This window comes from Sturnus vulgaris, chromosome 3 (genome assembly GCF_052056855.1).
Source record: "Sturnus vulgaris isolate bStuVul1 chromosome 3, bStuVul1.hap1, whole genome shotgun sequence".
Lineage (NCBI taxonomy): Eukaryota > Metazoa > Chordata > Aves > Passeriformes > Sturnidae > Sturnus > Sturnus vulgaris.
This window is the reverse complement of record NC_142245.1, coordinates 63,319,372-63,343,840: the sequence shown is the minus strand read 5'-3', so window position 1 is coordinate 63,343,840 and position 24,469 is coordinate 63,319,372. Positions and strand designations below refer to the sequence as shown.

Here is a 24,469-nt window from a genome sequence, read left to right as displayed (position 1 = left end):
GCCGGTCCGGCACACCTGCCCCTTTCCTGGGAATGTTTCTCTACCTGCTGCGACACCCACGCCGCCGGCGCTGACCTCCTTCCCACGGAAAAAGGAACGCGATTCCTTTAGCATTTGTTAATTCTTAATGTTATTTAACGCTCCAGGTCCTTAAATGTGGCCGGGAGAGGCCGCAGCACGCCCGTGGCAGTGAAACACCCCTGAGCGAGCGTGTCCCCAGTGTACGCGGAGTTATTTATAAACCATAAGCAGGCACTACTGCACTGACACGTGGCCTGCGTGATAAAGCACACCCAAAACACAAGGGCAGGGAGGACGGGAAGGAGATGAAATGAGCGATAACTCCTAATGAGCTCTCGCAACGTCGCGCCGCGCCCCGCTGCAGTGGCCGCAGGGGTCTCTCCTCCACACGCCCCTTCCCGGGCTCCTCCCGCCGCTCCCGCCCTTCCCTGCCGGCGGCGCATGCGGGAGGCGGGGGATGGCCGGACATGGCGCTGGCGGCCCCGGCGCTACGGCGCTATTTGCTGCTGCTGGCACAGGAGCACCTCGAGTTCCGCCTGCCGGTGAGCGCTGCGCGGGATGGGGCTGGGATCGGAGCGAGGGCTGGGGCTGGAACCGGGGATGGGTGAGGCGGTGCCCTCCCCTCCCGTCTCCTCCGGGGCGCTCCCGGACGGCGCGGCCCCGGGTATGCCGGGGGAGCCGGACCCCGGCGGGGCTCCCCTCTCTCCGGGAAAGCCGGGGGCTCCGAGCGCCCAGCGCCCCTTCTCTCGTCCCTGCGTCCTGTGGGGAGCACCCCAGGCCTGGGGCTTCCTCTTCCCCCTCCTGCCCCAGGCTCATTGGAGAGCCTCTGCGTGGTGGCTTTAAGGTAGAGCTTTCCTTCCGCTCGCTTTTCCAGAGCCTCTGGCGCTAGGAGAGGTTGCCAGCAGAGTGCCCGGGGCTCCACGTGAGAAGCGGAAGCTGGGGTTACAAAAATGCTTTCAAGTTTTTGGCTTTGGTGACTTTTAAAGTTTGTTTGAGTTATGCGTCAGCTCCCGCCAGCGTGCCCTGGGTGCAGGAGTGGCGGTGCTGCCCTGGGCCCACGCCAGGGCCGCCCTCTCTCCATGGGCCGCCCGGAGCTGCTGGAGTCGCCGGCCCTGCAGTGCTCCGGGAAAGGCTCGGTGTGGCACTCAGTGCCACGGGCGCTTTCACAGCGCGGTGTTCCCTCGTCCCTTGCACAGTTACGTGTTACAAAATGTTAAATGTGTCTTTAATAGTTTCTTTTCCTTGTTTTCATTAAGTTTTTTTTCTGTGCCTTGCTTTTTCCTATTTGTTTTGTGGGACTGGAACCTGAGTTCTGTTTATGATCAACTTGATTTTTCTTTAGGCAAGGTCATGGGACGACGTAAAAAGAAAATGATGCATAGGTAACACAGGTTTTTCTTTTTGTCACGAGGTTTTGCTGACATTTGGTTGATATAGCTGCTGGAGAAAGCAGAGCCATTTCTCTTTTATTTTGGTGACTGCTCAGCTTGTTTGCTTTTGTGGTGAGCTATATTAGGGACATGATATGTCAAAAACTTAATGGAACAAGGAAGGATAGATTTTTTTAGCCAGGTGATCTGGTGATGCTGGCCCTGGGTCAGTGTTACTAGTGAAGCATCACTTTTATGTGAACTAGTCAGAAAAATATTTTAAGAAGAGAGTGGATAATGTAAGAGGATTATTGTTGTGAGAGTGTAGGATTGAGCAGTAAAGATTCTGATGAAGGAAAATAAGCAAAGTAGTGAGGTTTGATTACTCCAAATTTCCTGACATTTGCCAATGAATTTTGAGAAAACTGTTTTTATAGCACTGAAGTCTAAATTTTCAGTTTGTGAACAGTACATACAATCTGAATTTGCTTGGGAACTTCTGCCCTATCCACCATCTGCATTAGAATTTGTGCCTTTCCTTTCCTTTCCTTTCCTTTCCTTTCCTTTCCTTTCCTTTCCTTTCCTTTCCTTTCCTTTCCTTTCCTTTCCTTTCCTTTCCTTTCCTTTCCTTTCCTTTCCTTTCCCATTAGTTAATGATTCTAAAGCCTGGCCTTTATATTTTCATTTTAGGAAATAACATCATTGCTCTCCCTTTGTGGTGGACAATTCTGTGGTGAGCAGGAAATTCGTGTAAATGTAAGTAAGGACCAGATATTTTACTTGAGTGTGTATATGGTATGCAAGTATGTTCTTTACAGTATTTTTGTTAATTGTAGGCAGCTGAATAAATATTAGATTTTCTTTGGAAAATCGTGAATCTTCTCAATTTCAGTAAAGACTCGGGACTGAAAAAAGATGCCTAAAATGCACCTCAGGTTGTCTTCATTTACCAACATGAAAAGAAGCAGTGCCATCTGCTGGGAGGCTCTCCTTGCTTTTTGGGATGGCTAAACTCTGAAAACACTCAGCCGCAGTTTGGAATTGGTGTTTGCCTCTAAATCAGTGAGACAAAGTAGGAATGTAGTTAGGAAGCCATATGATTCTAGTCTCAGTGCTTGGTCAGAGAATGTTATTGGGGTTTGGTTACTGCTTATGTGTAACAAGGTCCTTAGTGGATGAATAATCAAGCTAACAATATTTAACCACGTCAATTATGTTGGAAAAATTAAATACGTAACAGAATTTCTCAGACATTCAAGCTGAGTAAACAGTTTTGTTCCAAATTAATTATTTTATCCCCATGCTCTCTGTATGATTAAAGGTAACAGATGTATTTTTCATTTTTTAATCTTCAGTATGCATGGTCTGTTTTTCTATAACAGAATTGTGTAGTTGTGTAGTTCATGTGACATCCTCCAGCTAGGTATTTGTGTCACTTACCTTTTCTTGATTGCAGTCTCCCTTTTGGATTCTCAATATTCCTTCAGAAGAAATGGCAAGGGGACTGATGAAGCGGACAGTATGTGCAAAGTAAGAGATTCAAAATCTTGTTAATAATAACATAAGCAGTGGAATTTTGTTCGATCATGGTAAATATCAATTTTGTATGGAATCATAAAATAAAGAGTGTCTGATTCCCTCTAGAATTGAGAAAGTGTTACTGGAGCCTGTAGGACTCCTCTAGGACTAATTATGTAGCAGCTTGTCTGTCCTCTACTCTGTATGATCAATTCAGGGTCTCAAAATGATGTTCTTCACTCCAGAGACAGTACTTGTAGTGTCACTCATGTTTTATGTGCTTTGTATAATGTTGATTTAGTGGCCTTTTCTAAAATACCTATGGAATTGAAAGATAAAACCAGTGATACGTGAAAAGTGGCAATCATGTTTGGAAGGGAAAGGTTGTGTCACCCTCCCTCAGTGCTGGCATCTGAGCCTTCAGCCCCGACTGCTGCAGCAGAGGTCCCTTCTAGGAAATTCAACAGCACAGGAATATGCTGGAGAGTGATTGTTCCAGCTGGTCCTTTTTAGAGGTGTCTGAATAATATGCTCTCCAGTGAAGGACATGAGAGAGGCCTTGGTTCAGGATGAGAAGCAGCATAGGTGTGTTTCGTCTCTCTGACCATACTAAATTTGTGGTGTCTGTGCTGTGTTCTTCAGAGCTTGAGCCCCTCTGCAGAGTGCTGCACAGTCCCTGTTCGGTTCTTGATGTCTCAGGGATTCAGTTTTGCCTACAATAACTTGGGCTCTCCACTCTTGCTTAAAGAATGGAGTGCTGCAATTCAAAAAGCAGCTGCAGGCAACTAGAGGAGTAAAATGTGCCAAAACAGCTTGCAGATGTTCTGCACACCGTGCACTCTCAGCTAATGTATGCTAATTTTATGTACAAGGCATAACTAGCCCGTGGCTTGTTTTTCTGTCCTGCTGCTGGCTGTGGGGAGATGTTAGTTGTAGAATAAGATCACTGGAGTACTTCCATTGCACTGCTAATCAATATGGAAAGCTCTGAAGCTTTTGGTGCATGTTAACAAACAAAGAAAAGCATCAGTGAAATATCAGCCTAGGATTAAAAATGCTTGTTCCAAACAAAAATTAAAACATTTGTTGAGAATTACATACACACTTTTATACTCCATGAAGTAAACCTAAATACTTTGGCCAAATAGGTTGAAAGGAATAGGTATCTGTAGGGCATTTTCCCTGTTCTGTGTGACTGCACTCTCAAAAACTTTGTAATTTCAGGTCTATATTTGAGCTGTGGGGCCATGGAAGATCTGCAGGAGAGCTCTATGCATCTTTGAAGAACTATCCAACAGATAAGATGGTATACATACAAAGAATTTGGATAATATGGTTCCTTAAGCCCACTGAATAACGCTGCATCTGTACTAATTAAAGTGTCTTTGTGTTGTTTTTTTTTTCAGCTTCCATATCTACAGTCAGACTCCACTTACAAAGTACATATACATACATTTAATAAAACACTGACCCAAGCACAGAAAATAAAAAAAATTGATGTGAGTAGATATTTAAGAAATCTTTGTTTAGTTTAATCTATTAATGTTGTTCTTATTCCATGCTATCAGTGTATTTAAGTTTCTTCAAAATCTTAAGGAATTTTATGGCTTATGTCTTACCAGGTCTAAATGAGATTTTTGTGTCTGAACTAACATTCTCTCAAGATTCATAACTTTTTTTTTCCCCCACTATAAACTTACTGTTTAAGGCATATACAAAACCAAACAAATATCACTCCTGATTTCAGCCCAGTGTGCTGGGGAATCTGAAGCTTATTGCTGGAAACTGTAAGATTTAAATGGCAAGAGTTAGGTGCTAGATTTTTGGAAAATCTTACTTGATTTCCTTATTAGGCTTTTATTGTTGCAGAATGTGGAGCAAGTGACTTCAGCTGCAAGCTGTGGACTGTGTGCTGATCTCTTGTTCTGTCATCATGTTTTTGTCTGTACTTGTGCTCTCCTCCTGACTTACCAGTTTCCTTTAGGAAATTTTTCCAAAATTTCTGTTTATTTCTGCTCTTCCACATTCTATTTTGGCACCTATTTATTCAGTTTACTTCGTTTACAGACACTGAAATTATCTGTATTAGTAGTAGCTATTTCCTCTGTTCAGTTTTTGTGTACATTAAATAATGTTAAGTATGTGAGCTGCTGTAGCTGTGTATCACTGAAATTTCACATCCCATAGTTCTCTATCAGTGTTGTTTCTATAACTTGAAAATTGCGTAACTAATATGCACAGTTAATTTCCTCTGAAGTTGAGTTCTGTTCAGTTAATAAAAAGTGTTACGGTTCCCAATTTCTAATCCTTAATAATCTGAGCTATTTTTGTTAAGAAAAAAGGCATTTCAAAAATCCAGTAAAAATTGAATGAACTTTTTAATACTAATATACCATTTCTCAAAAGTGAAATTGTGGTTTTTTAGCTGGTTTTTTTTTTTTTTTCCTTGGGGGGGGAAGGTACCTATTAAAAAAAATTTGACCCTCTTTATTTTTGACCCTGTTTTTCTTTATTGTATAGGCTCTTGAATTTCTGCCATTCAAAGGAAAAGTGAATTTAAAGAATCCAGAACACATCTTTTGGATTTTGGAAGATTATGGAACAAACCCAAACGACGTTCCAGAAGAGCCCATTCATCTGTATTTTGGTAGATGGGTGCGTGAGCATGTTTGCTTCAGTTCTTACAAGCTTGTATTTTCAGGAGAGTGTACTTCAGTTTAAATGTAAAAAGTGTTTTGATTTTTAGTAGAGGCAGGAAATACCATTGTCTGAATTTGTCATTGCATAATACTCTGAAACAAGTCTTGGGGGTCCTTACTGTGACTAGGCAGAAGTGGCTGTACTGAGAAATTTAGTGGTGGAAAAAATGAAGTTGTATCTGGAAACACACCTTTGTCTTGCCATTCACTGAGAGAACTCAGCAGGGCAGTGAGACTGCACAGCTGGGGTGGTGTGTTACAGTGTTTTGGACCTAGCTGCAGCTGAAAGCACCTGTTTCAAGCACACAGAAAGATGTACTGAACTGTAGGTGGCTTGTGGCCCTGCTGAGTGGCATCAGCCTCACTGGAGTGTTCTGTAAGTGCTTTGAGTGATCCTGGCAGGCACCTCCATGGAGAGGTGCAGACTGATCCCTGAGGCTTTGGACATCAGTGAATCCAGCTCACAAGGGAACCCCAACAGTGCAGAAGGAACCAAGTACAAAAACTGTCTGGAGCCTGTCATCTGTGGTCTTCACTACAAATGTTCTTGCCTGCTGGCCATATGCACTCTATACCTGCTGCATTATTAGGATATCCTGAGATAATTTGATCTAGTCTTAGATGTTTCTATGAGGAAAAAGTGGCTCCTCAAAGGATATCTTTGAGCCCAGAATGACACTAGCCACTGATGGAAATATGTGCTTGCAATGTCCTGGGCCAAGGGCAGGTGGAAGGAGGGAGAACCACTGCAAAGGTTGTGTAGCTAAAGTCATAGTAGAGGGAAGTTAGAGATTCAAGTGATCTGTTTGGGCCTGTGAATGTTCTCCATGCCTGTGATTAATGTGTGAGCACCCTGGGTTGTGGCAATGCAGCAAAACATTGCAGCTGTTGTCCCAGCTGTTCTGAATTCCTGAGGTGTTTAAAAATGAGTAAAACAATCTGAAAAAATTGGCAGGTATATTTTGTTAACCCAGTAAGACTGGTGCTGAGCAGAGGTGGGGGGATAATGTTGCATAGTGTTTGAATGTGTTCTACTCTGGATTGCTTTGGTCTTCTCCAACATACTTTGGAAGTCTGGTGTAAACATTGTAGCATTTGATCTTTGTTTGCTTTTTCCTTAAATTCTCATCTGTCAACACTATCCTAAATTTAGATTTTGAATGGGGCAGAAATGCCGGTGAAGAAAGGAATTCTCTATGACCTTAAGCTTCCGTGTGTGTGCACACGTGTGTTAACGTGCATTTCTAATCCTCGTATTTTTTAAATCCTTTTAACTCTGAATTGCCAGGAATTATTTTTCTGATGCTTAGAATAATAGTAAAGTTAGTCTAATTATAATTTCTTCGAAAGAATTTTCTCTCTAAAATGTTTGTGTATTTTTAACCTCTGTCTTGAAGAATTTACCTAGGTGTTGAACCAAGATATCTGTTGCTTGGAAAGAAGTCTGTCATATTTTCAGACGTCAGAAAGCAAGGTGATGTGTTACGAAGTGAAGTTACCTGGTTTTGGATGGTGTCACTTAAGCAAGTTTGTTAGCGTGTCTGTTTATATCTTGTATCCAGGACCTGACAGGGATTCTAAATGTTTCAACAGATTGCAGATGGCCAAAGAGAACTCATCGAATCCTACAGTGTAAAGAAGAGACACTTTATTGGAAATACAAGCATGGATGCCTGCCTCTCTTTCATCATGGCAAACCATGGGAGAGTAAAACCCAATGACATTGTATATGATCCATTTGTTGGAACAGGTATATATTTTTTTTTTCAGCTGATGGGAAAAACTGGAATATTGTGTTAGTACTTGCACCACTCTTTTACCTGGTGTCATGACTTCTGGTGCTCAACTGATATTTGAGATGATACCAAAGCCAAAATGGTTTATAAAATTAATGGTTTGTTAACCATTAATAGGATTTTGGGGGAAGCAAACGAACTTCTAAAGATGTAAACAGTTTATATTGCACTTTTAAAAAGTCTGTCTTCACTGTTGTGTTTCATGCCACATGGCCTAAACACCAATCTGTGTGTGTCATGGACTGCTTAAGATCAAAGTGACCAAGCATTGGAATTTGGCTAAGCACTTCCTGCAGTCATTTTCAGGACGTTACAAAGAGCAGCATTTTAGAGCTGGCTCTTCAGGGGAATGCTGGGGGCACTTCTGGTCATACAACACAACATAGCAATAGTGGGATCATAGCAGCATTCTGTCAGGAGCATTTTGTTAGGACATTACAGCTGTCTGCAGGATAATATTGCTCACACAAGGTACCCTTCCTCCTCAGCTGAACTTTTCTTATCTTAGGCAGGAGGGGGAGCTTTTACTCCACATATTGCCGAGCATGGCATAGAAGTCCTTTTTGCCTCAGGGAAACTCAGCTGTACGTGAAATAGCTGATCTGTTGTGTCAGCTTGTGCTGTATAATTATGGCAGAGTATATTAAGCTACCTATAGTAGTTTCTTCAAAAAAGTAGCAAAGGCTGTGTTTCTGACCTAGAATCCTAGAATAGAATTGCAGAGAATCCTGAGTTGGAAAGAACCCACAGGGATCATCAGAGTCCTACTGTGCCATAGAAAAAGAGCATGGATATAATATTTTCAGAAACAGAAGGGTTTCGTGAACTCTGTTTTTGTATTAAATTTTGTTCATATAGGATGTAATTTTTTTCATGCATCATGGTATTTTACAAAATCTTCTCCTCTTTCTTGTGCTTGTCCTTTGAAAGGTTTGGGAAATTCCTCTACTTAACCTCTTAGCAGTTGTTTTCATTTTGGTGTCTATGACTCTTTGTCTTATTATAAAACTTGCTGACTTAAATCACAAAATAAACTCTCTGAGAGCATTCTTTCTCTTGGGAGTGAAAATTGAAGAAAAATACAAAGGGTAAATATAGAAGAAGAAAAATCACATAAAAATGATGAAGCAATAGAAATTCAAGATAAATGTTGTGTTTGAGTTCAGTAGGTGACACAAAATTCTCCCCAAGTTGCCTAGTAGTTTGAATTTCAATTTTAATTTATTTTTTTCACTAGATATTTCTAATATAAATTCTGGAAATTAAAGGGAAGATACTGGGTGACATGCCATTTGTCAGTAGAGTGTATTTATGACTAAATAGCAGTGGCTTTTGCACTTACTTCTATTGAGTAAACCCCAGGAATTTCAGTTGTCTCTTGGGGACCTTCAGAAGATTTTCAAGCTTGTCAGTACAACAGTGCCCTGTCATTGCAGTTTCTGGGAAGTTGTTTGGATTTGAGACTGATGAATTGATTTTGAGCTGATGGGTTTGGAAAGATACATATTCAGGATCTGAGGAGCATTTTGAAGAACTGCTATTCAGATTTCTTTATTGGTGCAGCTTTGTTACCTGACTGTGTTTCTGCCTGATTTTTTTACACTGAAAAAGTGAATAGTACTAAACCAGAATGGCCTTGCAAAATAGTTCTTGCTTGTTGCAAACAAACTGTTTTTTGCTGCATAAGCCAAATCACAAATCTTTCACATTAGTGTAAGAATGGACAATTGACATTTTTCCTTGGAATATAAAGTGCTCTTTGACCCGGCTGGCTTTTAGAAGACTTGATTCCCCCTTTTTATTGTTGAGCAGAATTGGAATGGCCAAGACTGTGTTTTTAACTTCCATCCATGTTTAGGTATTCTTTCCTCAGTGTTGGGCAGAAGAAAGCCTAGAAGCTTCTAGGAGAATAAATCAAATCTTTTACCTGAGTGTTTTGGGCTTCCTTCTAGACAATCTGTTCAATTTATCTCAGTAATCTTGTTGATTGTTCTTTTGGAAGGTACCTGTGGTACTGCATAGTTGGAAATGACAGGATGTGTTTCTTTGACATCCTGGAGGACCAGACCTCATCTGTGCTGAAGAGGTAGAGGAATAGTGTGTGATGGAAAGGCATGAGGCTCTGTCCCATCATCATTCTGCAACAAGTCACCAGGGACAGATTGACTCCCTGATTAACCCTTTGTACGTGTCTGTTTTATATACTGATCAAGGGGCTGGCTGGCCATGTAAGAGTATGTAAGTATTCATGCACCTTCTGCATGAACACAATTGAACTAATACAAGCTGAGATTTATTAAAAGCTGTAAATTCATGATTTCCAAGCTTTTTTTTTGCCTGTGATTAAAAATATTCTTAGATGGGCAAAGGACTCTCTTCTTACTTTTTTTGTAGGACTGGGTGGTATGCCATACTTGGGGTCAGGGCTAGCTAAATTTGTCTTGACCCTCTGGAGGTACTGCCCATCTGTTCTGAGGGATTGCAGCCAAGAAGGGAAATGGGTGATTCCTTTGGGGTGAGTAACCTTGTTTTTCCCTGATCAATTTCACAAGAAAAAGCAGAGGAATTTTAAAAGTTTTTTGTACTTGCTCACCTTTGGTTTTGGTAGAGTTTGTTACCATATGGTTCAGAAGTTTTCTGGCGCACACAGGGCACAGTAGGGATTTGCTGGTGCTCAGTGGGTAGCTCAGGACTGTGCAGCCACCTGAGATGCTTCTTTCCATGCTCCTGGTGAATGGGAGAACTGCTGTCACCACCCCAGACAGCTTGTGCATTGTCAGCCCTTCATCCTACAGCAGTCATCCCCTTTGTTTAGCAGAACTGTTGACATCAGTGGGGTTCTCAGCCTTGTTCTCAGTTGCTGTTCTGTTCTAAACCATTCTGGTAGCCACAGACCTCTTTATTAATAACTTGATCTCACAGGTATCTGTTCATCTCCTGCAGTCTGTCCATTGTTTCATTTGGAAGCCGTTAAAGAGTTAATGTAATTTGTTCTTTTCCATGGGCTGTTCAGCTGTTGTCAGTTTCAAGGGAAAATCACACTTTTTTTGGTAGGGTGTTCTTTTCTTTTTTAATTAGGAAGGTAGGTCACAATAGCAGTAGTTAAAAAAATTGGTTTTATTACAGAACAAGTACATTGGTAAAACTACTGACAAAGTAGGCAGCCTGCTCACAGACAAATGCATTTATATGGAGTTTTCACACTTGAAAAATGATTACAAAAACTTATTTGATATTTATGTTTACATTGGAGATATTTACATTTGTAAGGCTCACATTGTTTCTTACAACATGGGAATGGCCACCTTATAGAAGTTTGGGTTTTTGGGTTTTTTTTTTTAGACACCATTAAAAAAACTGGCTTTGGAGACAGGCACAGTAGAACTGCCGTTTGTTTGGTGATGATTTTTCCAGTTTGACAACAGTTTGAAATTCAGCTCCTTGCAAAGTAGAATCAAAAGTTTTAGTTCATGTAATGGTTAAAGGATCTTACTGCTTAAAATACAGAAACCCATAAACAAAACTCCTGAACGATCTCCAGAGATGAGGAGTGACACAGGGCATAGCAAGATAAGGAAAATCATGTAGAGCAGACAAAAGACTTAGTGTTATTATGTCTGATTATAATTACATAGTGATTCTAACTGGTTGATAGTTCTCCTTTTTTTAGTGATTGTTTTGTTTCTTTTTTCTTTGCCTTGGATATAGTGTGGTGCTGGTGTAGGCTCCTGAAGTCCCTGAGGAAAAAATCCTAGCACAGGTGACATTTATGACAGAAGTTTATTAATTTCCTCTTTTCTCCCCTGTGTAGGTGGCCTTCTAATCTCCTCAGCACATTTTGGGGCATATGTGTGTGGTACTGATATAGATTACAACACAATCCATGGATTAGGTATGTTGCATATTTTGAAGCCACTGAAAGCTTACCCTCTGGAGTTTAAGAATACTGATGGTAGCAGATGATACTTAGTGGATTTTAAAGCAGCATTAGTCTTTGCAGGATTTATTTGCTTATGCTTAGTTTTATAACCAATTTACATATCTGCAATTTACATGTATTTTTAAGCAGGAAATATTTTTGAAAAAGAAGAATGAAGATCAAAACGAAGTTCCAAATAATAATTACCACAGCTGTGTGGTCTTTTAACCTATGATGTGGGAAGCTCCTCAAGACCTAATCCAGGAACCCTAATCTCATTCTTAACTTCTCTGCAAATAGGCAAATTATATTTGACCTAGTGGACAGGGTTATGGCTGATGGATGGAAAGAGCATCTTACAAAACAGTGTTTTTGTAAATGTATTCTTTGACACCCTGTGCAGATGGTGCAGCAGAACTTTTCTCATGTATTTTAGTTTTTTCTTACTACTTTGTTTGTAAGTACTTTTGACAAGTTTTTTGGTGACATTTGATTATTTTCCTTTAATTTAAATGGTAGAATTATGAAATCTTATATAATAATATAATAGTTTCTTGCTGATTATGCTTTTTTTTCCTCTTCCCATTCCCCTTCCCGTCCCAGGGAAGGCAAGCAGAAAAAACCAGAAATGGAGAGGGCCAGATGAAAATATCAGAGCTAATCTCCGACAGTATGGTTTAGAGAAATACTACCTCGATGCACTCGTTGCTGATTCTTCAAGACCAATATGGAGAAAAGGGATGTTGTTTGATGCAATCATTACAGACCGTAAGTTTATTACTGCCTTTTGTTGCTCAGTAACAGTGACTAAAACATTATTGCCTGTGTACATTGATTAAATGTCTGGATGAGTGCTCGGGTCTGCAGCTTCCATGTTTCCAAAGATGTTTGTTGGGAGCAGCACTATGGAAATTGGATCTGCATTTGATGTCTCTGCATTTATTTTAAGCATAGTTATTAATGTGCAACAAAGCTGGCAATGACACTTTCTGTGAGAATGTGATGTTCACCAGCAGAAATCAATATGGCTGAAAATCATCCTTTGAAGAACTCTTCCTTCAGTAAAAGCATAACATGATTGATGCATAGAGACTTCTTATCAGAATGCTCTGTATTGCTGTTGGCAGCACATTGGAGTCTGCCATGCACCTCTGATGGGCTTCTGGAGACTTTTGTTAAGTGCTTAATGTAGTGCTTCCAAAGAGAAATTCTAATGTGTTTCCAATACACTTAGCTACTGGAAGCAGGAGCAGTTTGAAAGGATCCTCTGCTTCTTTAGAAACCTATTTACTAAACACCATTTATCTTGTATGAGAGGGAAAAGAAACCAAAGGGATAAATGAAATATCTTGATACAATAATTTCTGATCTCAAGTGCTGGCTTTTACAATGGCATATTCATATTAATTAAGAATAGGAAGTCTGACTTTTCTTTGTGAGTTGCTTGCTAATTCTTATTTGGTCTGTTCAGCAGCAAGACAGAGTAGAATATTAATACGGACTTAGAACTGAGCATGAAACCAGTTATAAAACTTGTGCATGGTGCTTCCAGGATGCTGAAACAAGTCTTGCAAACTCAGAGTTTTTGAACATGAAGTACGTTATGCGATTAAAAATGTGTAAAAAAAGTATGAGAAAAACCTTTCTCTGGTTCTTCTTATGTGTGAGAATTAGCATTTGTGTGAGGTGCTGACAAGAAATTCTGATAACCTATTTCAAAATGAAATTAAGTATAATTAAGTGCTATAGGGGTCATATATGTGTCTGGTGAACAAAAAAAAGGATGAGATTATTTATCACGTGTTGGAAATCTAAGGAATATATTTTAACAAACAACACAGCATTATCCTGTGTCATGTAGCAAACATGTAAGTTGCTGGAAGCTCATACAGCTGAAGAGATTTCCTTGAAACGGTATTAAAATAACTCTTTGGAGCAAGAAACTGACTAGACCTTGAAGAAATTTTTCTTACTGACTTTTACTTCGTAAAACCTTTCAATATTTTTTTTAACCTTGTATAAGCCACAGTTAGTGCACTGTTGTGTATGTATGGTATAATTGTATGTTGTTTGGACAAAGGGTGAGGTTCTCATCTCTGCGTTTTGCTTTTGCTTTGTCTAGCACCATATGGTATCAGAGAAGCTCCTCGCAGAATGGGATCACAAAAGGAAACAGTTAAGTCGGTTGAAAGAAGGTAGGGAAACTGTCTTGTCTGTTGTAGAATATAAATGTCTTAATGGAAACCCAGTTGCAGTTTTAGAATATTTATTACTTCTTGGTTGGCTGTCAGAAGTTAGAAAATGGTAGCAATTATAATTAAAAAAGAAAAACCCTTTTTGTTCTGTTTGCAAAACCACTATGTCACTTCCTGAAACCTTCTTGGTTTTGTGCTCCTTCCTTATCCTTTGCATGTGTTCAGATTTTGAATCCTCTTTCTCACCTGTGTGAGCCACTATTAGCATGTATTTCCTGTTCTCAGAAAGCTCTCTGGTCCCTGCAGGCTGTGAAATCACTCTAAAATGAAATACCTGTAGTTTTACCTTTAGCTTTTTTCTTTTACATTTTCCACTGCTCCTTTCTTTTCAGAGATATCACATGGTTTCTCCACTGCCTGGCCTTCCTTGCTTTCTGACTCCTTTAGAAAGATGCTGTGCAAAATAACTATTGCCAACATACCTGTGGTTCTGTAGACTCATCTTTAATACATGTAGAAGTCAAAGAGACAGTTGGGGAGAGCTTGAGAAGTTGTATTCCTCATAGTAGAAGCTGTACTTGTGGGTTGTCTTAGGCAGCTTTGCAAAGCTCAGGAAGTGCTTTTGTGGTTTAGTGTATTAGGTTTTTTAAATTACTGTTATTAAAAATTTGTGTTTTACCCATGATCTTGTTTGCTTACGCTTGTATGTTTTTTTTGTTCAGCACAGAAAATCACTTCTTCATTTCATCCAATTACCATCTAAGTGACATCTTTTTTGACCTCTTGAAGTTTGGGGCAGAGCATCTGGTGATGGGAGGAAGATTGGTGTACTGGCTGCCCATATACAGGCCTGAGTATGTACTGTTGATTTCTGCTGTGTTGTGTGTCAGAATAGATGCTGCATTCTCACTGTGCTTTCCTTTGGGACAGAGTACAGCTGGAGCTTCCATAGTACCAGCACTTAAGAGTAATGCCCAGACTTTGTATTTTAAAACTTTGTATAAGGGAAACCACATTTTGTAACAGAGCTTTTGAACTGAGGTATTTCCTGACTGTTACCAAGCAGAAAATGCCTTTGTATGTCATTGTAAATGCATATGCAGTGGTTTAAGTGGTTCAGAGATTTAAGCTCAAAAAGTTAGACTTTCAAGGTGCAGATAGATTTCTAAGGCAGTAGAAGCAAGGCTTGTGTTTGTATGTGTTTCTGCTAGAGTAATTGATAGAGGTGTGTAAAAATCGTCCTTGGTTCTTTGGAGTTTGGCACTACTGACTTAGCTTTCTTCTGAGAAATAAAAGTCAGGTGGCCAAGAGATGGCAGTGAGAGGCAGGAAGCATCTGAGAGCAATCCCGAGAGCAGCTCTGTTAGGGACGAGAGAGGCCAGTAGAGACTGCAGGATCCTGTCTGCTCAGTAGTGCAGCCTGGGCTCAGAACTGAGTGTACAAGGAAAAACAGCTGTTTGCATGCCTTATTTCAGCATCTCTTAAATTAGGTTTGAGGGGTTTTTTTGTCTTGTTTTTGTAAAGATTTTTGACTGTAAAGTGAGGAGTTGGTGTACAGTAGCTGTTTCAAGGTGTCTTCCAGATACAGATGTGCTCTGAAGGTAGTTTTTACAGTGTCATATATTTCTATGTACAGTCACACTGTACTGTTAGATGAAGTGGTGATTGTCCCTGGTTTCACCATGGAAATGGCTTGTGATAGTTCTGTACATCTCATGCTCTTTTGAAAATTTGGAAATCAAAAGGAGCTGTTTCTATTACATGCTTCTGTAACATGAGAGTGCACTTAGTAGTTTGAATTTTGTAGTAAATTATGAAATTGGTATTGGAGGTCTTTTTTCTCGTAAGACAATTCACGGACAAAGCAATGAATGCCATTCATTCATATAGCTAATTTTCATGTCAATAAAATCTCTTTGGAATTACTGAATTTATTTTGTTCATCAAGATAGCAGTGTTTTTCTTCCTGCTCATTGAACTTCGGTGAAAGCATGCTTCCTCACTACAGCAGTGTAAAGTGTTTCACTTCAGATAACTTGGGAACTGTGTATTTGGGATGAACTTTAGTTGCTGTTTTGGGGAGGTCTAGTTGAGTTGCCTTTTAAAAAGTGAGTTTGTACATCTACTAAAGTTGCTAGAATTAGCATAAAATAGTCACTTTATTTTCAGCTGTAATGATGTATATGGGGGCATTAAAACACGTAAGTTCTACTAATGTGTTGCATTATCAAATATCCCTTGACAGCACCTGCCTTGAGTTTCATTTTTTAAGATCTTTGTATAATACCTTAAATTAAAGCCAAAAGTGTATTGAATTGGATGTCTGTTAAAATCATTGCTTCTGTATTTCTTACTTGCTTCTGAGTTTTGCCTGAAAGAATGTAGAGATACATTAATTAATGCTAACAGAAAAGGCTTTTTAACAAAGTGATAGTGATCTCTCCCTCTTCAAGATAGCATCTCACTCCAGAGTTTACTCTTTCAATCAGACATTGAAATGATTGTTGAGTCCAAATTCTTCTAATTCCATTAAAGTCAGCCTTCTGTATGATTATGAAGAGGAACTTTTACAACGTTATGTAAGGGTCCCTATCTACGTAAAAGAAATACGGTTTGGTGGTACTGCATGCATCAAAAGTCTTGTGTAATAGAAAAAGCAGTTGAGAATTAATTTCATTCTCATTTGCCAAAAGTGTGTTCTGACTTCACCTAGCAGAAGCAGATACTTGTTTCTGCACAAGAAATGACTGAAAGGTAGTTTGGTGGCCTAGAAATTTTGGAGGAAAGCAAAGAGGCAGTACTGTTTGGGTTTTTTTCTTAATTGCAGATCTATATTTGGTATTGAGTTACTTGTTTAACAGCTCTCTGTTATCTTAAGAAACGCCAAGTTTTCCTCCAGCACCTAGATTGATCCTATTTTGATCCAGACCAAGACCTTTACTTTCATTCAGAAAATCCACCTCTTTACAGGAAAAATGTAAAGCTCCTGCTTTGTACCTTTTAAACTCAAGTCATAGGTGTTAAGTGGTTCAGTTCTGTGTTCGGATGTCTGGCTTCTGTTAACCCCCAAACATTGGAGAATCATAGGAGCAGGTGTTTTATACAAAATCATACCTAACAATAGCAGAACCCATTTTCTGTGTTAGCTTTTAGTAACTGTTACTATGCACGCTTATTACAAAATTTAGGAATAAATGACTGATCTGTTTCAGTATATAGGAAGGATATCTCATATTTATCATACTAGCTAGATTAATACTTCTTGCTGCTGTAGTCCCATGCAAAGCTCTTAAATCTAGATTTCTCTTGCAACATTTGGAGAAATAGAAGGATTGAAAGCAATTTAGATATAGCACTTTCTATATAGAAAATAGTATGCTTATGAGATGGGGCATTTAAAACACCGTTACTCTTCTATAGATAGTAGCAACATTGGCTTCTAATTAAATCCTATCTAATGTTAAATGATATTGGATGTTTTTTTTTTTTGCCATTAGAAAAAGTAATTATAATGAGATAAATTTGTAATACTGAATTTTGAAGTTCAGCAATGTTACTGTCTAATAAGAGCTGGCTTAGTAAGATTTGAAATTGAAGTGCAGTGATCTCCTTTTAGGGAGCCAGAGTCTCTTATTCCTGCAACTTCATATATGTTGACTGTGGAAAATATTTTTAAAATCACAACTCTGACTGGATAAATTATTCGTGGTTTGCTGAGATATTTTCTACTTGAAATTATACAGGCAGGCCATGTGTACATACATTAACATCATTTAAATACGTGCAGAAAATGGTGCAAGTGTCTCTTTACTGTGAGGTTTTAATTCATTCTACACACTGCATGTGAAGATGATTGGAATATATGATGTCAAAACTTTGGAGCACCAGTATCTGAATTTATTTAACCCGGTTAAAGTGCATAACAACTTTTAACTGTGAACCTTTTTGTGAAGAGTCTGTAAGAATTTTATTTCATATGCAGGTCTTCCACTTCATGAGCCTACAGCACTAAGAATGATTATTTCTTCCAGATACACAGAAGAGATCATTCCCCGCCATCCATGCCTGAAACTTATTAGCAACTGCGAGCAGATGCTGTCCAGCCACACATCAAGGCGCCTCATAACCATGGAAAAAGTGAAAGAATTCAAGGTAAGCTTGAATTCTTGATCATATCGTGTAAAATAGTAGCTGTTGCGTTCGTGACAAGTTCGTGCTATTCAGCATTTGATCCTTGTTTCTAGCATACTTTGGGTTTTTATGATCAGAGTTGGAGCTTTTGTAAAATTGAGTAGTGATTTAAGAGACTGTTCTGGTTTTGGTTTCTTTCTTTTTATTCTCAATTTTTGGTAAACTCTTCATCCTGAAAAAGTCCCTTGATGGTGTGAAAAAGATCTTTGAACTTACGGTTACTTGTGAATCCCAACCACAGAGGATTTGCATTAATGCCCAAGTTTCCATTGATTTCAAAGTGTATCTCGATGCCCAAGTAAATACTGAATATCTTTGTGAGTCTTGCAGTACAGGTAAACCTTATTTAATTCTGTTACTTTAGAGTGGTACATTTTAGCTTTTGGAGTAGTGTTGAAGTTGTGACAAGTACAACAAAGCACACTAGCTCTTCTTTCTGTTTTTGTTTTGTGACACACTAAGTGTCTCTCCTGAGCACTGGAACCAGGGAATATTGCATTCAGGTCTTCTTTCCATTCTTGCTACTTCTCTCACTTAATACTGTTAAAAGAGATACTAAACACGTGAGACAAATTCTCAATGAAAATGCACTCAGTGAGCAGTGTTTTTAGTACATTCCTTGTCAGCTGGAAGAGCTGTTTCAAATGGCAGGAGATGCAGTCAGACTGCTGTGTCTGTGTGGTGCTTGCACTAATGACACAGCAGGGGTTCAGTGCTGCGTTCGTAATGCTTGTGCTGACTGCAGTTCTCAAGCAACACCTGAACTTTTATAAACACTCTCTGTGGAGTTCAACCTCGGAGCTGCCAACTTCACCAGTAGCAAACCAGGAGGGTAGATGATTAAAGTTTTTGACATGTGCGTCTCAGGGTGTTTAGGGAGGTTTTTGACAGCAGTTTTATTGCTACCAGTGCTGTAGGGTAACATATTCTAGCCTAAAAATATATCACCCCTTCTGCAAACAGACTTGCGTCATTTGTTACTCTCCTCTTGTGTATCACTTGCTCTTCAGTTCATGATTTGACAGGTTCATGTCTGGAAGTGCTTAGCTCTGAGCACCTGAGACTAGTTGGCAGGCTTGCTGCTTAGATAAGACTGTGCAAGTGCTTATATTCAGTATTCCAGATGTCTGTTAGATAATTTAAAGATGCCAGAACCCATGTGTGGCTTCTGATGATGCAAAACTTGTCTAGAGAACAAAATGTGTGTTGAATCCTTAGCTACTGCCTGCTTGGTTTAGGACCTTGTTGTAGTGTCTAAGATTTCTCCACCCCAGCATCCCGTACCTGGAACATGTTTTTTCCTGTACTCATGTCCTGAGCAGCCTTTGAATTGGATACTTCTGACTCACCAGATATGACCATAAAATGCAGTAGTTATACTTTTGTCTGCTTTTCTTTTTCCTAAGTGAAAGAGTAAATTTTCATGAATATGCCAATCATTTATGTTTCCAGACACTTCCTGTCTTCTTTACTAAAATGGTTTGTAACAGGCCTTCAATTGTCTTTTAATTCAACTTAGTGCAGCACTTGCAAATGGCTGGGAAGTGTTACAAATCATGTTACTGTTATTATGCAGTTCTTTGGTTTCCCCAGTGTTTGCCACCAGTAAGGAATTGAAGATTTCACAGCAAATTTTGATTTCACTAGTAACACTTTAAATAAACTCTTAATTGGAGATTAATTCAGTCAGTTGCTGAAAATGGTGGAGCAATTTGATTGGAATTGTCTGTAATAAAAAGGAGACCAAAGTGAAGGCAAAAAGTGAGTCTAGGTGAGGTATTGATCTATCATAAGAAATCATAAGCATGAAGATCATATGTTGAACTTAAAACCTCACAAATGGTATATAACTCACTGTCTTGAAAGCATCCAGTCTGTTCTTAAATTTACAGTGAAATCAGTGAAATTGTGCCAACTGGAAAAGGTTTCTTCCTGAACTCAGTGTTGATATGAATAGGCTTTTCCAGCACGTGCACAATATGAGCAGAGGAGTTGTTTGTTTTTTTAATTACTGTTTCAGACAACTTTTGCCACTGTTCCTTCCAGCACAGCATTCACCCCAAAATGCACACTGCCCTCCTGCCTCCCCCACAACACATCTGCGCACTGTCACCCCAAAACTCAGGGTGGGTGGGGCAAGGGCAACTGTAGCCTCAGCCTAGAGCCTTATGTCTCTCTCTCCCTGTGAGGCATCACACTTTTTGAATGCCAAAAGAGATGCCTAGAAATTATGTAGTAAGATGTAACAGAAGACCTGACTGAAGGACAAACTCTTGAGTGTATAATTGTCCAGGAAGGGACTATGAAGCACCAGGCACACAAACCCACCCTGCTGAATGGGTCAAGCATTTCCATGTCACATGGTCACTCCGGAGTTGTTACTGCTGTAGAATTTTTCCTACTGAATTTAGCAGTGTCTGTTCCTGGGTATATGATGCTGCTGTCCCTGATTTGGTATCTGCCCCTTTTTGTTTATAGCTGTATAGCATTAGTACAAGTGGTTTCTATAGCTACTGTTCAGCACCAGCTGTAGAGTGGTAGGAAGCAGTGATAAGGCTAGAAGGCTTTTTTTTAAACTAAAGCTAAATGTGGGTAATTACCTTGAAGCTGAACTGGGGCATACTAGATGAATAAAAATCTTTTAGAATATCACTTAATATTTGCAAAGATTTAAAGAAAAGCAACATTTTCTTGTTATCATTCATCCCCTTCTACCTCTTCATTTATTTGAGATCTCTAAAAGCTATTTAGTGTTAGTGTTTAGAATAAATAAATTAAGGGGTTTTTTTACAAGTTATTTTCTCTGTAGAGTTAAATGAAGCCTATCCCTGGTGTTCAGATTGTACCCATTCAATTCTTTGATACAAAAAAAAATACTGTAAGTTAGAATTTGTTTGGAAATCCTTAGTCTCTGACATCCAAGAATTTCAGTTACTTGGATCAGTCCTCACGCTGCCTATACAATTCTTTTGACTAGTAAATCTCAACAGTGACTGGTATCTCCAGGTAGTTCAGGATTGCCTATTTTCTTTTCCCTTTTTTAAGGACCAATTCCCATTCTTGTTGGTGTTTGGATTTTCTTGGTTTTTTGTTTTTTTAAGCAATTGCCATCTTTATTAGACAGTCACGCCTGTACAGGTGAGAGTTAGGGAATGGAACCTCTTAAACTGGAATAATTGTGATGTGGGCCAGGAACTTCCTTTGTAATATCTTCTAAGATATCCAAGCCTGACTGCAGATCTCTCATTTAGCGAGCAGTGTTTGCAGAGCTCTTGATGAGGCCTGGATTTTTGAGATGAGATTCTGCTACAGAGTGGTGCACCAAGCCTGTTTCCATCCGGTCCATGCAGATGTGCCTATTACACCTATCTTTTACTTGAAGTTTTTTCTTCTATGCAGCACATCCTCTCTTTGCCCTAACCAGCTTGGAGATAGAGGAGAGGAGAGGATGGTTTCCTACTTCATCTCTTCCCCCTAAATCAGCATTTTGTTTCCAATGGAATCAAGATGAATGTTGTACACATGCTTGACCTCTTAGAGGTTGTGGGGATTTATTTTTATCCTAAAATATCTTTGATCTGTATATCATTATCCTTCAGGGTCAAATATCCCATCCGTTTCTCAAAATAAGAGAATTACGTAGAGTTCTTGTTAAAGCATCCCAATGATATAAAAATACATGTTTATGTTATGTTATTTAATATTCAACACCAACAGAACAGACGATTTGGGGATATAGGCATCATACAGTCACCCCAAGACAATGTCTAAGAAGGTTTTCTGACCTGGAATTTTAAGAGAAGAAAAAGTGTTCTTTTCCAAAGAGTGACTGGAGAAGTGTGTATAGGCTGGCTGTGAGAGGAGTATATCTTAAATCCTTCTTGTTTCTTGTCTGTCTATAACAATTTTGTAGTTTTTGTTTTTTTTTTCACAAACATGTGCCTACTGTTTATCAGCCTGAGAATAGTCATGGAGGTGGCAGTCTCTCACAGGTGACCAAAAGACAGTAGATTATATTGTGCCTGCATTGGGTTTCCTGAAGTCACTTTCTTCTGCTATTTTCCAACAGTGCAGCATTTAAATAAAGCTGCTGCTACTGGTGTACATGCTTGACATAATAGATATCTACATGGCACTGAACATTTAGCAAGTTAATTTAAGCTGGTGTCACATTCCTGATGTCTGCTGGTGTAGCAGGTGAGACCTACTTCAAAGTAGTATCTCATTGTGTCCAGAAGAGGGCCCTTCTACATGCACACAAGCGTCCTGCTTTGTTGAAAAACCTTTCCTTTCACTCCTTTAGAATGCTCCTTAAGATACCCAAAGCTAGGAGAGGTGTTGATCTGGGTAGGTGAAAACCTGGAAAGGCCACAAAAGAGCTGAAGGGAGAGATTGTCCACGAGGATTCTGTTCATCCTTGCATTGTAATACTTTTGTAATATGAAAATATTGACTAAAATCTACTTCCATGTTCCTACTAATGCTAAAACATTCCACAGGAACTTTATTTTCAAATATGAACAAGTAACTAAAGTTTTAAGGTAATGAACCAATGTCTCTGTTACTGCATTGGTGAAAAAAAACCAGAAGAAACACTTGGTGGAATAGAGGCTGGGTTCTGTTGTGTGCTTGTTTTTTTCTCCTTGCATCGTTCAGTTGTTCTGTGTGAGGCTGCTTGTCACTGTTCCTTCCTGCTTTTGAGCATAATAATAAACTGACATCACCCAGAAGCATAAAACTGTTTTTAGAAGTTGCCATCAGTTTTCTTTAACACTCAGATTAAAGTTTGATGTAATGTTTATCTTACAGCATTGCTAATGTTAGCTGACAAGTATCTTAATTGTATAAAGCCACAGTGCATGATGAACTAAACCTTTGTATATACTGTGGGCCAATTTTCTAAACTGTGTTCTTGGCTGGTGTCAAATGGGTATTATGTGTAGGGATTTACTATGTCAACTTTAACTTTCAGAAATACATGAATGCTGCACAGAAAAAAAAAGTTCTCTGAATGTGCTTCAGTAACTGTAGGGATCTCATTTTAGCCATTTGTGTTCCTCTTTTGTTTGTGCCTGCCTTCCACAGACCTCTGACTGAATTCTCCTGACAATATTTTTTCTGGAAAGTAACCTGTGTGGCACATGTTACCTAGGCTAATTTGATCATGGGATTCTGGTGATGTCAGCAGAGATATTTTCAGTGACTTAAGTGTGTGCCGTTGAACTGTAAAGCAAAAACCTAACTACCTTACCCTTGCACGTCATGGTTTGAAAAAGTCTGGAGGCAGAGTGGTGACAATACATGCTGAACACGCTACCCTCAAGTCTAATGTTTGTCTTTTGATGCCATGCAGGATCAAGATGAGAACTCTTACATGTTGGATGGTCAGTATTTGCCGTACAGGGGACACAATTCTTTCCGTGAGAAGTATTTCAGTGGTGTGACAAAGAGGATTGCCAAGGAAGAAAAGGACAATCAGAAGTAAAATATTATATAAACAGATTGAAAAATGAGGAAAAAAATGAAGACCATGTTTCTTCGTAAGAACATCTGGATATGAATATTCATTTGGATGCTTCAGAAAAATAAATACTGCTTTTAATTTTAAAGCAAGATGAAGCCCACAACCCAGGTTGGGAGCAGTTCTTTTTAATTAGCTTTGTTTATGGCAGATTTTATTGTACAAGTTTTTTGAGTCTTATTTAATTTATATTTGTACTTTCAAGTACTAATGATGATTGACTAAAACCATTATTATTGTTCTTTCACCATTAACGTTTACAAGAAAGTAGTAGTATTATTTGGCTTCTTAAACTGTGAACATCTGGCTGTTGTAAAAACACGTGGTGGTGATCAAGGATTGCTGATTAAGAAGATAATTTTCGTTTGTTTTGGTTTTTTTTTGTAAATGGTGTACAATAAACCAAGGTTGGCGTGAGGTTTTTTAATTGTTGCATGCAGTAATTGCTCATATGCATTCCACTTGCTCTGGCAGAGGTCACAAGTGTTTAAAACAAACAACAAACGCAAAGAAACAACTGGGCTCATGCACGCCCTGCAAAAAGAAAAGCCTCTGTGACCTGACAAACTCTGGAGAGCTTATTAAACCCTGTGAAGCCTGTCCACATCTGAAGCTCATCTGTACCTTGGATTTGTTTTTGCATTCCTAAACCTTGACTCTTGGTCAAGCCAACTGTCTGCAATTTTTGGTTCAGAAATCGATAGTTAAACCAGTAACAACAACAGCATAAAATCAGTAATGGTTCCCTAATGGTATTAAGCCTAATCAAATCTTTGAAACCAAAGCTGTATTTGTTAAAGGGCAAACTTTGCTGAATCCACACCACGTCCATCATGAAAATACCTCATTTGAAAACCACTAAGCCCATTAATTCAGGATGTTAATGGCTCTTCTCATTTTGGTGGTCAGATATGGTCACATATTCCTCTTGGTCTGTGTTCACCAAGCAGGGCCTTGGTAAATGCATCTGTGCTCCAGCCAGAGGAACCCTGCTTCTCAGCTTGCTGCAGGTCGCTGACTGTGGTCATGTTAATGTCTTTGTAGATCATAATTTTTAAGTGCCTCTTCAAGGAAGGCACAGGTCATTGTGTATATCTGATTGAGTTCATTAACTGAATTTGCTCTTCTGTGTATTGTGGTCCTCAGCTGCAGCAGGAAAACTTACAAACTCCATGACAACTTAGGTTGGCCTTCTGGCTCTAATCTGTGGTGTGTTAAAAAGTTCTCAAATTGTGATTT

General features: G+C 39.3%; 1 protein-coding gene across 2 annotated transcripts; it reads left to right on the top strand.

Annotated features, from left to right (window-relative positions):
- The first annotated feature begins 445 nt into the window (after positions 1-445).
- On the top strand, positions 446-23,657 carry TRMT11 (tRNA methyltransferase 11). Of its 2 annotated transcripts, XM_014876707.2 has the most exons (13): positions 446-563; positions 2,082-2,147; positions 2,848-2,921; positions 4,134-4,215; positions 4,316-4,408; positions 5,430-5,564; positions 7,202-7,358; positions 11,216-11,296; positions 11,927-12,091; positions 13,446-13,518; positions 14,241-14,372; positions 17,550-17,670; positions 23,063-23,657. In XM_014876707.2, exons 1-13 carry the CDS (start codon positions 489-491, stop codon positions 23,192-23,194), a joined length of 1,386 nt encoding a protein of 461 aa, XP_014732193.1. In that variant the 5' UTR covers positions 446-488; the 3' UTR covers positions 23,195-23,657. The 2 variants fall into 2 exon arrangements, with proteins under 2 accessions (XP_014732193.1, XP_088017980.1); XM_088161854.1 differs by lacking the exons at positions 446-563; positions 2,082-2,147; positions 2,848-2,921; ... (1 more) ...; positions 4,316-4,408; positions 5,430-5,564 and adding an exon at positions 7,035-7,082.
- Positions 23,658-24,469: the final 812 nt, after the last annotated feature.

Bases quoted from the DNA above. Each gene is read 5' to 3' on its own strand.
- TRMT11 (XM_014876707.2), top strand. From the start codon at position 489: ATGGCGCTGGCGGCCCCGGCGCTACGGCGCTATTTGCTGCTGCTGGCA. The intron at 564-2,081 runs GTGAGCGCTGCG...TTTTCATTTTAG, and splicing joins ACCTCGAGTTCCGCCTGCCG to GAAATAACATCATTGCTCTC. The intron at 11,297-11,926 runs GTATGTTGCATA...TTCCCGTCCCAG, and splicing joins CAACACAATCCATGGATTAG to GGAAGGCAAGCAGAAAAAAC.